This window comes from Oncorhynchus mykiss, chromosome 20 (genome assembly GCF_013265735.2).
Source record: "Oncorhynchus mykiss isolate Arlee chromosome 20, USDA_OmykA_1.1, whole genome shotgun sequence".
NCBI lineage: Eukaryota > Metazoa > Chordata > Actinopteri > Salmoniformes > Salmonidae > Oncorhynchus > Oncorhynchus mykiss.
In genome coordinates, this window is record NC_048584.1 from 12,521,598 (window position 1) to 12,535,092 (window position 13,495).

At 43.4% G+C, this 13,495-nt stretch overlaps 1 protein-coding gene across 4 annotated transcripts in view; it reads right to left on the bottom strand.

Moving 5' to 3' along the window:
* Positions 1 to 277: 277 nt before the first annotated feature.
* The window catches only part of LOC110498987 (renalase), a 57,791-nt gene continuing 44,573 nt past the window's right edge, over positions 278 to 13,495 (bottom strand). For 2 of the 4 annotated variants that reach the window (XM_036955825.1, XM_036955824.1), the window contains 4 exons: positions 12,587 to 12,653; positions 7,942 to 8,115; positions 3,592 to 3,767; positions 278 to 815 (listed from right to left, as the gene is read on the bottom strand). In XM_036955825.1, the coding sequence (XP_036811720.1) occupies positions 663 to 815; positions 3,592 to 3,767; positions 7,942 to 8,115; positions 12,587 to 12,653 (570 nt within the window). In that variant the 3' untranslated portion in view covers positions 278 to 662. Of the gene's footprint in view, positions 816 to 2,154; positions 2,270 to 3,591; positions 3,768 to 7,941; positions 8,116 to 12,586; positions 12,654 to 13,495 lie in introns of those variants that run through there. The other 2 variants (XM_036955822.1, XM_036955823.1) reach the window with 2 other exon arrangements.

Genomic DNA, 13,495 nt, shown 5'->3' on the forward strand with positions numbered 1-13,495 from the left:
GTATGATGTTAGCCATACCAGGCAGTCATACCCAGAGTCCTCTGGCTACATCAATGGTGGCTGAGGTATGGTGTTAGTCAAACAGAACATAGTGTGCCTACTTTGCCTAATGTATTTAGAAGTCATTAAGGGATCTTGATTACTTTCTAATTGCTTTTTGACTACCCACATCCATTTTGTACGACTTTGCTCTGAGCTCTGTGCTGATTGGTTCCCATACCACCTGCCATCTTTCTGAGTAAAAAGAAAGTGGAGTAACAGACACAAAGGGGAGATATAGTTTTCAATTTTTTTATTCAATCTGAACCAAAATCAGATGTTTAGAGAGAATCCTGAGTAGCAACACCATATTTACTTTCAGTAAAGTACTTCATTGGAACGGAATCATGGTCCACCTTGTTGTATTAGTGGGTCATATACACACCGGTTCCACATCTAACCACAAGTGAACACAGCATAGCATCAACATGTTAAAAAAAAACATATACTTCAGTGGACAGTTCAACTCTTCTATTTGACAGATTTCATCCATGATGTTGGGGGGGGGGGGGGGGGGGGGGGGGTAATGGATCAATGGCAGTACCCCCCTCTCTGGGCTAGCATACTGTACACATAGAGGCCCCCACACTATACTCCCATCCCCCCTACCACCCCTGAAGGCATCAGAGAGAGGACTTCAGAACGTCAAACACCTTCAGGGCAGACTCGATACAGCCGTCGAAATTGGAATGTGTGAAGCCGTCGCCCCCACACACCAACAGAGGCTGGGACAGCGGCGTCATCTGCCCTGGGCAGTCGGCCACCGAGCTCGTCACCTAATTAGTTGAGAAAGAGAGAGGGGGTGGTGGGGTAGAGAAAGAGAGGGGGGTAGAGAGAGAGAGAGAGAGAGAGAGAGAGAGAGAAGGGCCATAGAGCAGCAGGTGGAGTGGCCCTAACGGTCACTAGACCCAATAGAGAGGGCTGATTAGACCTTCATGCTGCTGCTGAGCTATTGAGTGGAATTGGCAGCTCACTGTCCTTCACTGATAAATGACGCATTGATTGTGTACTACACTACTGAAGCCAAATTGTTGTCATGGCCACAGATGTATCTATTTCCACAGCTACAGTAGAATGTGTATTGAGACAATGATTTGTTTGTGATACAGTTATCCTGCAATCCAAAAAACTGTCTGTGCTCAAGTTACCTCTGGATGAACGTGGTGGGATACCACAGATCAAGCCATAAAATGCACCGCCTTTGGCCAGACAGGCAGATATCAAATCAGCCTTGCGGCCAACTGTCTTCCTCATGTTTAAGTCCTGAATGCTGAGAGTTAAGTGTGTTAATGACTTGGGAGTGTAAACACACAAGCCGGTGTACGTGTCGTAGCTTCTGTCAGAGGCCTGTACTAAGAGGAGAGGCAGCAGATGGATAAACATCGAGGTACGCTGCCCTGCACCGCTAAGGGTAAGGAAATAGTATCCATTTCCTGCTGGGGCTTTTAATAGGCATCGTTATAGGCTACTATGTGCTGCTATCATAACCCCCACCCTCCACCTCCCTCCATCCCCACTCCTCCCCAAAAACATAATTGTTTGTTTGCTCATGCATCCTTGAAAAGGTCATCACCATGTAAATCAATTGATGATAAGCATTTTTGTTGAAATGTGGCCATGGACAAATTGTTTGGTTCACTCTAGTGGTACGTTGATAAAGTGGCCCTGGGCCCTGCCGTCTCCATATACAGTGTGAGGCTGACTTCCCATGGCAAAGAGCACGGAGCGCCAAGGAGGAGGGTTTGGGACCTTAAGATAAACGCCCCAATATAAACACGTTTTATCGCAAGGAAAGAAAGAGAATTCGGCAACTGAGAATACGTCTACTTCAAAAGAGAAGTAATCTAAAGAGCACGCAACCTATATCCTATATTTTAGCAACAGTTAAACTGATATAACTGTTTAATCATGCATTTGTGTCTCTCTGTCACAATGGTCTTTGTTAGAATGACTGCTAGTGCATTTGACAGGGAGCTGATGTGTGTACAGTATGAGTGAGTGTGCATATGTGTGTGTGTCTGCGCATTCCATTATGAATGTGTGTGTGTCTATATTATAATACAAATGTGCTTGTGTGTGTGTGTGTGTGTTACAGTACAAATGTGCGTGTGTGTGTGTTCTATCATGGCCCATCCAGTTCCAGTGGGCCTTGGCCCATGCTCTGGCACTCCCAGTGATGTGGCCTCCCACACAGATGTTCTGTGGCCTCTGACCCCCAGCCCAGCCCAGCCTCGCTTAGCAGAGCGTGTGTGGGTGTGTGTTGGAGCGAAAGAGAGAGAGAGAGAGAGAGAGAGAGAGACAGAGAGACAGAGAGACAGAGAGAGAGAGACAGAGAGAGAGAGAGAGAGAGAGAGAGAGAGCACATTTAAGAGATTGAGTGATGCAATCGCCGAGTGTGTACTTCAATCACTACAGAAGAGTGATGAACAGCTACGAGAGCCCTTGGAGGACATATTCTTGCTGGACATAAATAATGTAAATAAAGTCACAGTATCTCGTCCAAGAGGAACATGGAGATCCAGGGAAACATCACAGTAAACAGGACATTGGAGCTACTTGAAAAAGGAACACCATGTCCAAGCAGCCTCCGTACACTACACTCGTGTGGTATACAGAAGCAGAAAAACGTAATATGTTCAAGTTTAGTACGGCGTGATCATGATCGACACAGCATGTCACTCATCAACGTTCTTTACACAGACGATGAGTTTACTGAACCGAGTCTAACCCTCTGACCTTCTTTCCATGTATCTTGACAGGACTGTGAAGTAGCGACAGTTATTATCTCTTAAAGTTTCTATGAAGAAGAAAACAAACTCTTCCTCTTCTCTCAATGAGTGAATGAAATAAAACTCTTGGTATTTTCTCTCCTCACTCGATGAAGTAATACAGTAAAAATCCTGGTCTTATCTCTCCTCACTCGATGAAGTAATACAGTAAAAATCCTGGTCTTATCTCTCCTCACTCGATGAAGTAATACCGTAAAACTCCTGGTATTATCTCTCCTCACTCGATGAAGTAATACAGTAAAAATCCTGGTCTTATCTCTCCTCACTCGATGAAGTAATACAGTAAAACTCCTGGTATTATCTCTCCTCACTCGATTAAGTAATACAGTAAAAATCCTGGTATTATCTCTCCTCACTCAATGAAGTAATACAGTAAAACTCCTGGTATTATCTCTCCTCACTCGATGAAGTAATACAGTAAAACTCCTGGTATTATCTCTCCTCACTCGATGAAGTAATACAGTAAAAATCCTGGTCTTATCTCTCCTCACTCGATGAAGTAATACAGTAAAACTCCTGGTATTATCTCTCCTCACTCGATGAAGTAATACAGTAAAACTCCTGGTATTATCTCTCCTCACTCGATGAAGTAATACAGTAAAACTCCTGGTATTATCTCTCCTCACTCGATGAAGTAATACAGTAAAAATCCTGGTATTATCTCTCCTCACTCGATGAAGTAATACAGTAAAACTCCTGGTATTATCTCTCCTCACTCGATGAAGTAATACAGTAAAACTCCTTTCTGAGTAACCCCTCTCACCTGTAAGTATCTCCATTTCTGGCACTTGATGCTGTCGGGCTGTGGCAAGCCAGGCAGCAGCTTGTTCAGCTTCACCAGGATGATAGGCTCCACCTGCTCATTGGCCTCCTCCAGGTGTTTGACACCAAATGGAACACTGATGTGGACCACCATGGAGGGACCACACTCTGGGAATTCTGCACAGGCAAGCACATACAGCACAGTTCAGAACCATACCACCATAGACGGACTGCACTCTGCAGACTTTGCACAGCACAGGGACACACAGGAATACGGCACAGCTAAGAACACAGTTCAGTTCACAATTCACAATGCAGGAAAGTTGTGGTAAAATTCTGGTTTTTGAATTGAATTTTTGATTCAATCTGTTTTTTAAGACATTTATGTTTTGGCCATACTGACTTTCATCAGAATCGACATCTAAGTCAGTGAATACGCAATCGTTCAGTTGAACAGTAAACAGTAAACACTATGAAAAACACTATGAAATATACACATCGTTCAAAGGTTTGGGGTCACTTAGAAATGTCCTTGTTTTTGAAAGAAAATTATATTTTTTTGTCCATTAAAATAAAGATCAAATTGATCAGAACAACATTGTAAATGTTGTAAATTACTAGTGTAGCTGGAAACGGCAGATTTGTTATGGAATATCTACATAGGAGTACAGAGGCCCATTATCAGCAACCATCACTCCTAAGGCTAATTGTTCATTAGAAAACCCGTTTGCAATTATGTTAGCACAGCTGAAAACTTTTGTTCTGATTAAAGAAGCAATACAACTGTCCTTTTTTAGACTAGTTGAGTATCTGGAGCATCAGCATTTGTGGGTTCGATTACAGGCTCAAAATAGCCAGAAACAATTACTTTCTTCTGAAACTTGTCAGTCTATTTTTGTTCTGGGAAATGAAGGATATTCCATGCAAGAAATTGAAGATCTGGTACAACGCTGTGTACTACTCCCTTCACAAAACAGCGCAAACTGGGTCTAACCAGAATAGAAAGAGGAGTGGGAGGCCCCGGTGCACAACTGAGCAATAGGACAAGTACCTTAGAGTGCCTAGTTTGAGAAACAGATGCCTCACGTTCTCTGGAGTTTGAGAAACAGACGCCTCAAGTCCTCTGGAGCTCTGTCAGAGTGACCATTGGGTTCTTGGTCAATTCCCTGACCAAGGCCCTTCTACCCCGGTTTTTCAGTTTGGCCGGGCAGCCGGCCAGCTCTAGAAAGAGGTGGGTCCTTGGTGGGTCCAAACCTCTTCCATTTATGAATGATGGAGGCCACTGTGCTCTTGGGGACCTTTAATGCTGCAGAATTTTTTTGGAACCCTTCCCCAGATCTGTGCCTTGACACAATCCTGTCTCAGAGCACTGCTGACAATTCATTTGACCTCATGGCTTGTTTATTTACCTGACATGCACTGCCAACTGTGGGACCTTAGACAGGTGTGTGCCCTTCCAAATCATGTCCAATCTATTGAGTTTACCACAGGTGGACTCTAATCAAATTGTAGAAACATCTCATGGATGATCAATGGAAACAGGATGCACATGACCTCAATTTCGAGTCTCATAGCAAAGGGTCTGAATACTTATTTCTGTTTTGAATTTTTTTATACATATGCAAAAATATCTAAAAAAACTTTTTTTGCTTTGTCATTATGGGGTATTGTGTGTAGATTGATGAGGATTTTATTTAATCAATTTTAGAATAAGGCTGTAACATAACAAAATGTGGAAAAAGTCAAGGGGCCTGGATACTTTCCGAATGCACTGTATGTTGAGTGTTTGGTAACTGTACACACAACAGCAAGGCTTGGAGCCCTGTCTGCTGAGGATCCGGTTGTGTGGCGGTGACATCATGCGGGGAGTGGACACGGTGAGATCCTGTTTCTAATGACAGACAGACAGACAGACAGACAGACAGACAGACAGACAGACAGACAGACAGACAGACAGACAGACAGACAGACAGCTCTCAACCATACAGGATGTTTTGCATTGATTTATCGAGGCTGTACGTCATGAAGTTATCTCTCTAATGACATCGTCTTAAAACCATATTTAAACTGATTGTGGAGAATAATGGTTTACTGCCGCCAATAAACATGTCCCGCAATTGACCTGCTGGAGCGGGAAACAGAGTTACTACGAGGTCAATCATTTCCTCCAGCTTGGTTTGTTTTTTAAAAGCGGCAGACGGGACAACGTTGCGTGAGGGAGTGCACACACATCAAACACAGACGGTTGTTTTGTTCGGAGCCAAGCTGGAGATGCTGAATTCCCTTGTAGGGAACTAGGGATGGTCACTGTGTGGACAGTGTAGGGACAGGGAGACTTCAGTTTGGTGACAGTGACTATAGCACACAGACAGGCTACAGCACCCATTCCCTGGGGTCTGTCCAACTTCTGTCCAAAAGGCCATTCTGGTTTGGCTCATTGCTTAGATAGCCACCCTAACCAGTTTTTTTGACATAGTCCCCTCCCATAGGGCCTGCCAGAGATACAAGAGAGAGGGAGAGAAAAAAAGAGGAGGAAGGCAAACAAAGATGAGAGAAGTAGGAGGAAAGTTGAATATAAAGAGATAAGATAGAAAGAGGTGGGGAAACAGTCCGTATGATGGTAGCAAGGTAGGCAGGTAGGCTAGAGACTGGCACAAACTCGGCTTCTGAAGGAGAAGTAAGAAAAAAAACCCACACAGGTTACTAAGTTCACTAGGTAGACAGGCACCAAGTTGGCACCAAATGATGCGTTGTGCAATTTGAACGAGTTGCTAACTCACATATTTCATTCCAATCGGAGTACAGATGAAACTCGGAACATGAAGCTGTTTACTCCTAAATCTTCCTCAGGGGGCCGTCCAATCTTGATGACGCAGGAGGGCCATTGTCCTGTCCTGTGTGCTCTGTGACCTGACACCTGTTCCCCTGGTCACAGCAAGCTCCCTGTTTTAGACCACTCGAGAGAGTTGGAGAGACGCTCCACAGCTATTCTTACAGTGCCTCTCCTGCTCTCTGCATTCCTAGGCCTTTCAAAGGGCCAGTCAGAAATCATCTGTGCTTGCACCCTGCTTACTTGAGCTACAAGCAAAACACATTACACAAAGGAACAATAAGATTAAAGCGTAGCGGGGGAGGGCGAGAGGAGGAGGGCGAGAGGAGGAGGGCGAGAGGAGGAGGGCGAGAGGAGGAGCGCAGTAGCAGCACCGGGGCAGAGGAGACTTGTAGAATGAAACATTTACCAGCTCCTCTAATTAGGATGTTGCCTTCTGAACACTGGAGTGGATGAGAGGTGACAGGTGCGTGAACACTTTCAAAAGAGTATCTATCGCTCTCAGTTTGTCTCGCACTCTTTCTCACACATACACAAGTGACGTGCAAACACACACACACACACACACACACACACACACACACACACACACACACACACACAGAGAGAAAGGCACTTATCGTTTTTCACTGAAGCACACACGCACATATTTGTCTCTCTGTGAAACACACACACACCCCTCCAGGTCTGATATAAGATGTTGTTCCTTCTCATAGAAGCCGAGAGGCAGTGGTTTTCTAGCAGAGCTGATAATGAAGGCTGGTGTGTGTAGAAGCCTGATCTTAGGGTGTTGTGCTGTGTGTGCTCTCCTGCTCAGTATCTGCTTCATCTCCCTTCTGCGTTCACATCAGCAATGAAGTCGGACTACCAATGGCCAAGGCTTTCCCAGCACTCACAGAGCCAATCAAACACTAAGGTCTACGGAGGCTCTCAACAGCACGGCAGCGCCGTCAAATAAGAGAATGATGTGAGGTTGAATGGAAACAGAACAACTTAAACACTTACATTTACACACCAAATGCAGCTTGAAAGTCAAGAAAGAGGAGGGGAGGGGGGTGAGACAGAGATGCAGAAAAGGAAACAAAAAAATAGAGTGGAAATAAAGAGAGACAGAAAAAGAGAGTGGAAATAAAGAGAGACAGACAGAAAAAGAGGGTGGAAAATAAAGAGACAGACAGAAAAAGAGAGTGGAAATAAAGAGACAGACAGAAAAAGAGAGTGGAAATAAAGAGACAGACAGAAAAAGAGAGTGGAAATAAAGAGACAGACAGAAAAAGAGAGTGGCAATAAAGAGACAGACAGAAAAAGAGAGTGGAAATAAAGAGACAGACAGAAAAAGAGAGTGGCAATAAAGAGACAGACAGAAAACGAGAGTGGAAATAAAGAGACAGACAGAAAAAGAGAGTGGAAATAAAGAGACAGACAGAAAAAGAGAGTGGAAATAAAGAGACAGACAGAAAAAGAGTGGAAAATAAAGAGACAGACAGACAAACGCACACAGAGAAAGAGAATGACACTGACCTAAATTGCGCTTTTGATCGTCGATGGCGATGAAGCGAATGCAGGGATTATTGGAGACGTACTTGGCGGCCCAGGGGACGTCGAAGTGAGCCTGGGCCTTTGTAGAAGAGGCCCAGCGCATAGCGCCGACGAGTAGCTTACCGCCAAGCTGCTGCCGCGGAATCTCCTCTAGCACTGTCGCATAGGGAAACAGAGGGACAATGTCAGGGAGTTTAAGCCTGTTACCAGGCCGGCATCAGTTAGCCGAGCATGGATACCTACAGAACCTACAGTATGCTTACAATGGATACCACTGTGAGGTGATGGGACTGCACCCCGAAGTCTAGGAATCTGTCAAGCTTTCAGGTAACCAGGGTCAGGCTTCACTCATTTATTCCCACTGAGCCCTCAACAATGAGACATTAAATGACATGGATTACATTTTCTTAAAGGATTGGATCCAAGCAGGCTTACGGCAGTAACATTAATGCATTATTGAAAAAAGGGACATATCATTCATATCAAAACTGGAGTATCCTATCTAATGATGTTTGTGTGCTCACAGTATAATTAACGAGCAAGCATTCAGTCTACTGAGGCAAGATAGCCACATGCATTCATCCTGTAAGCTTGGGCGCAACTAAATAACTAAACTAACGTCCATATTGCATATGGTAGAAGAGATGTTCTCTCCTTAGTTTATTTATAAGGGTTTGAGTTGTTTTTTCAAAGCAAATCTCTCCTTGTTTCCAGTCTGAAACATCTGTTGTTTATTGGCCTCTGAAGCGCTAGCTTGGCCGCGCTTTAGTTATTTAGGGCCCCAGAGTATGGAGCATACACAGGTCAGAGGTCAACGCTGTGGATTCGAATACATATTTCCACTAGAACACGTTGAACAGAAAAATAACTATTTTAATCTAGGCCAACAGTGAGTCCTAAGAGAAGCAGCAAGTCAGCTAACCTGGCGGTCGTCTCTGGACGGTCCTAAAAAATACATGACTGAGGCGATTCTTGGAGCGCAGAGCTGAAATGTGGGTAGATAAACTTTAGTTAAACTTAACCTATGTATGTAGGACAAATGGACTGGTTGTTCGACAGCCGTTTCTGAATCTGAACAACGACTTACAGCAGGGTCAGTAGAATATATTTGGAAATAATTGCAAACAAAATAACCATAAAGTAAAACAGGGGCAGAGAGGCAAAGAGATAAAAATGTGTGAGGCTAACGAACACAGAAATAGTCCTTGAGCACAAGCCATCTTAACATGTTGCACAGTACAAACAACTACAAGCACCACAGCTGTATGCCTAACGTCCCAGTGACCAAAGCTATTAAAACAACATAATTAAAAATGACCCCACCTATATTCCCCGTGCTGTAGTTATACTAACAAGCAAATGTTCATCTAATTAGCTACACAACAGGCTGACGATGGGGGAATATGACAGCGCCAGTCACAAGGTCACATGACTTTCCCAGGGTATGGGGCCTTTTATCATTTTCTGTGTCATCCTGGAACATCTGGCCCAGATTAGGCCCATGTAAATGTGGACCTCGGTATGGCCGGACAATCTGCTGCGGCATCGCACAAATACACGGGCGCACACACACACGCTCGCACGCGGACGGACAAACACACACACACACACACACACACACACACACACACACACACACACACACACACACACACACACACACACACACACACACACACACACACACAGGGCCTGTCTGCACAGGGGAGAATGCAATACCACTATCTGACGCATCCATAAAGAGGCTTTCTGGTTTCTCATGAAAATGGAGCAAGCCCATTGTTGATGCCATTTAAAGATCTCAGATATGGGCAGGGCGGAAGCTAATCTCGTCTCAGAGTACCATTTTAAAACAGAGTACAGTCCCGCACCAACTGTGGATTTAGTACTCTTACTAAATGCATTCAACTTAAACACAGTCGGTCAGAACCTCGGCGAACATCTGGTAATGGAAAAGATTCTAATGATCTGAATAAAGACAAATCTTTTAGAAGACTTTGTTCAATTTAACAGTCAGCATTGGGGTCCACCCACCATACTTTACCTAGACCTCATTCATGGAGCTGTTCAAGTTATAGCCCTAGTAGATGTGAGGGGAATGTTTACTCAGGATCAAAATTACCCTGAGTAATGTGGCTTGTCCCAATGCTTGTTAATGGAATCCTCACAGTCCTCCCGCTTCAAATGAAGGCATGCTCCATTCCATCTCCTCTGCATGTCTCTACTAATTGTGTCCTGATGAAGGCTTATTGAAGGCTCATTCATCAGTTCAGTGCCTTCTCTGCTCATTCTCTGCTCTCTTCAGTGGTTTGCACTCCAGTGTTTTGTTGTGGGTGGGTGAGAGAGATGCCGTGCGTTTTTCCAGATGACTGTCCAATGTGGCAATCTGGGGGAGTTATTGGGTCCGGTGCCCAATTCTAGCACAGATGTTTAACAGGTGGTGGGTAGTGTTGCATTAAATGTTTTGGTATGAATAAATATGGAACAGGTGTGTGTGTGTGTGTGTGTGTGTGTGTGTGTGTGTGTGTGTGTGTGTGTGTGTGTGTGTGTGTGTAATACAGTACCTTGTGTTCAGGTCTCTAAATATACATTGCATTACTGTACATTACATTGCATAAAGATCTATTAGTTAAAGTCATCAATACATTAGGAACCATTCCATATTAGGGCTGACCCCATTTAGTCGACTGGTCAATAAATAAAAAAATCATGGTGTACAAGACTGTCTGATTCGCGCCTGTCTGAGTGGACTGATCCATCGCGGAGAGAATGGGGATGGCACAGTCCATCAGTCTAAGACATTTGCTACTGAAACTGTATATGGTTATATTATGTAAGAACAATGGTGCAACACAAATAACATTGTTTTATAACAAATGCGTTGTTTTTCCCCACGTTAGCGTTTGCTGTCCACAATTCTGAAATATGTCTGTGCGCTGTTGAATTGGCACCTTTTCCTAGGCCATGTTTCTATGTGTATAATATAAAAGTTAATCGCATTTTGGTGTTGAGAAGAATGTGGCGGAGGCAGAAGCGGAAAGAAAACAGCCCTTGCCTTAATTGTCTAAGAAAAGTGAGGAGAGAGGAAAGCCCAACTTAATTAGGTCTATAATCAATAGCAGGGGTGCCACTTTGCTTGTAGAAGTGGTGGGGACATAACCTGATGTGGGGTCTGGGGGTCCTCTCCTTGAATTTTTGGGTCATCTAAAGCTCATTTCCTGCAATTTTATACAATCCAATATGCAGTCTCTATTTAGAACAACAGTAAGCAAAAATACCCACAGTCATCAAGCTATGTAAGAGGTCATTATTAAACCTGTTTAAGTGATTAATAAGACTGAACTAGATCAAAGGTAATTCAATAATAAAATATTGTGTTGCTCCTTTAACCAAGACTAACAAATGAGCAACTCTTGAAAAAATACAAATAAATAAAAAATTGCAGCCTGACTGACCAGCAGCCTGAGACGCCTGCACGCCCGAGCCCCACCAGTCTAGTCAATAACTCAACTCTCGCCCAACACAATTTCCTTCACCGTTCACACCTTTCACTTTTTTAATTGAATGGGAAAGGTTTTAAATAAATAAAACACATACATTTCAAATACACATTAACGCACAGAAACAGCAAATCCTCCACATAATTATTCTCATACTACTAATAGTACTGTAGAGCTCTTTTTACTTGCACACAATATATTTCGGTCGCCCCGTCCTGCCCCTAACGGTCCACCACCCTGCAGCCCCCCAACCCAACACACCCCACTTAGCTTTAGGATTTTAGTGAAACATTCATTATTGGTATCAGGTGTGTTTGGCCAAGGCCAGAGTGACAATCCACAGGACGGCAGACCCCCAGGACCAGGACTGAGCAGCCCAGCAGCTAGATATGTATCTCCCCTGACGTGGGCATGTTTTCAATACAGACTACTTTAGTCCTACTGTATTCCATATAAGTCATCCAGACCTTGTGAACATTGTCCAGTATACCTTTCATTGTGTAATAAATCAAATCTAGTGATACATAACTTGACATTGTGGGAGGAAAACCAACCTTTCAATTAATGGCAATGCCTTTAGCCACTATAAATGATTGGTTACACCGTTTCTTCAGAAAACAGTCTCCAGTTTCAACATTTCTAAGCAAACAAAAACAGGGAGAAGGGAGAATCTGTAGACATGCTGAGAAAAAAATAAGATACTCTTGGCCAGAAATCAGCTAGCCTACACAAGACCATAACATATGCAAATATGTCCCCTTTCGTATTTTACACCTCCAGCTGAGGAAGTGCATTTCAGAGTGCATGATGTTCAGTTTCACTGGCATACAGTACATTCTATGGATGGTCTTAAACTCTAGTAATTTATGTCTGAGATGATATGAACATGACTGGAAATTCAAACTTATCTGTATCCATTCATCACCATCAATACCAGGCTTCTACCAGGTCTTCCTCACATTTTTGCTTTACATGTTTTGTGTCATTGGGGAAAGCCTCTATCAACCCTTGACACAGTTTGGAAGTCAACTTTGGAGGTTTGTCAGACTGCCTTAAAATAGCATCTGGCTTGTCCAGTGTTTGCTGCAGAGAGAATAAAGAATTGTATCTGCAAAAATTCACCTCACCTCTGCCACAGATTGGTCTTCCCTGGTTGCCTGACCCTGCTGAGACCCCTGTCACCATCTGATCCTCCTAAAATGAGGCATGACAAAGAATTACCTTGGTGTACGTTTATACATTATATTATCCAAGAATATAATAAATGGTTTAACCTCTTGGTGTTAGGGGGCAGTATTTTAATTTTTGAAAAAAAAACATTCCCGTTTTAAACGGGATATTTTGTCAGGAAAAGATGCTAGAATATGCACTTTGGATAGAAAACACTCTAACATTTCCAAAACTGTAAAGATATTGTCTGTGAGTATAACATAACTGATGTTGCAGGCGAAAGCCTAAGAAAAATCCAATCCGGAAGTGCCCCAGGTTTTGAAAGCGCTGCGTTCCAATGACTCCCTACTCAGCTGTGAATGTACCATCAACGAGCTTACGCTTTCTACGTATTCCCCAAGGTGTCTACAGCATTGTGACGTAGTTTTACGCATTTCTGTTGAAGAATAGCCGTAGGCGGCCACATTGCGTAAGTGGTCACATGGTGGCTCCGAGAGAGATTCTCGCGTAAAATACAGAGTTAGCCATTACTCCAATCGGTCCTAGTGAAAAACGAATTGTCCCGACGGATATATTATCGAATAGATATTAGAAAAACACCTTGAGGATGGATTCTAAACAACGTTTGCATGTTTCTGTAGATATTATGGAGCTAATTTGGAATATTTTTCGGCGTTGTGGTGACCGCAATTTCCGGGCGATTTCTCAGCCAAACGTGAAGAACAAACGGAGCTATTTCGCCTACAAAAATAATATTTTGGGAAAAAATGAACTTTGGCCGTCTACCTGGGAGTCTCGTGAGTGAAAACATCCGAAGTTCATCAAAGGTAAACTATTTAATTTGATTGCTTTTCTGATTTCCGTGA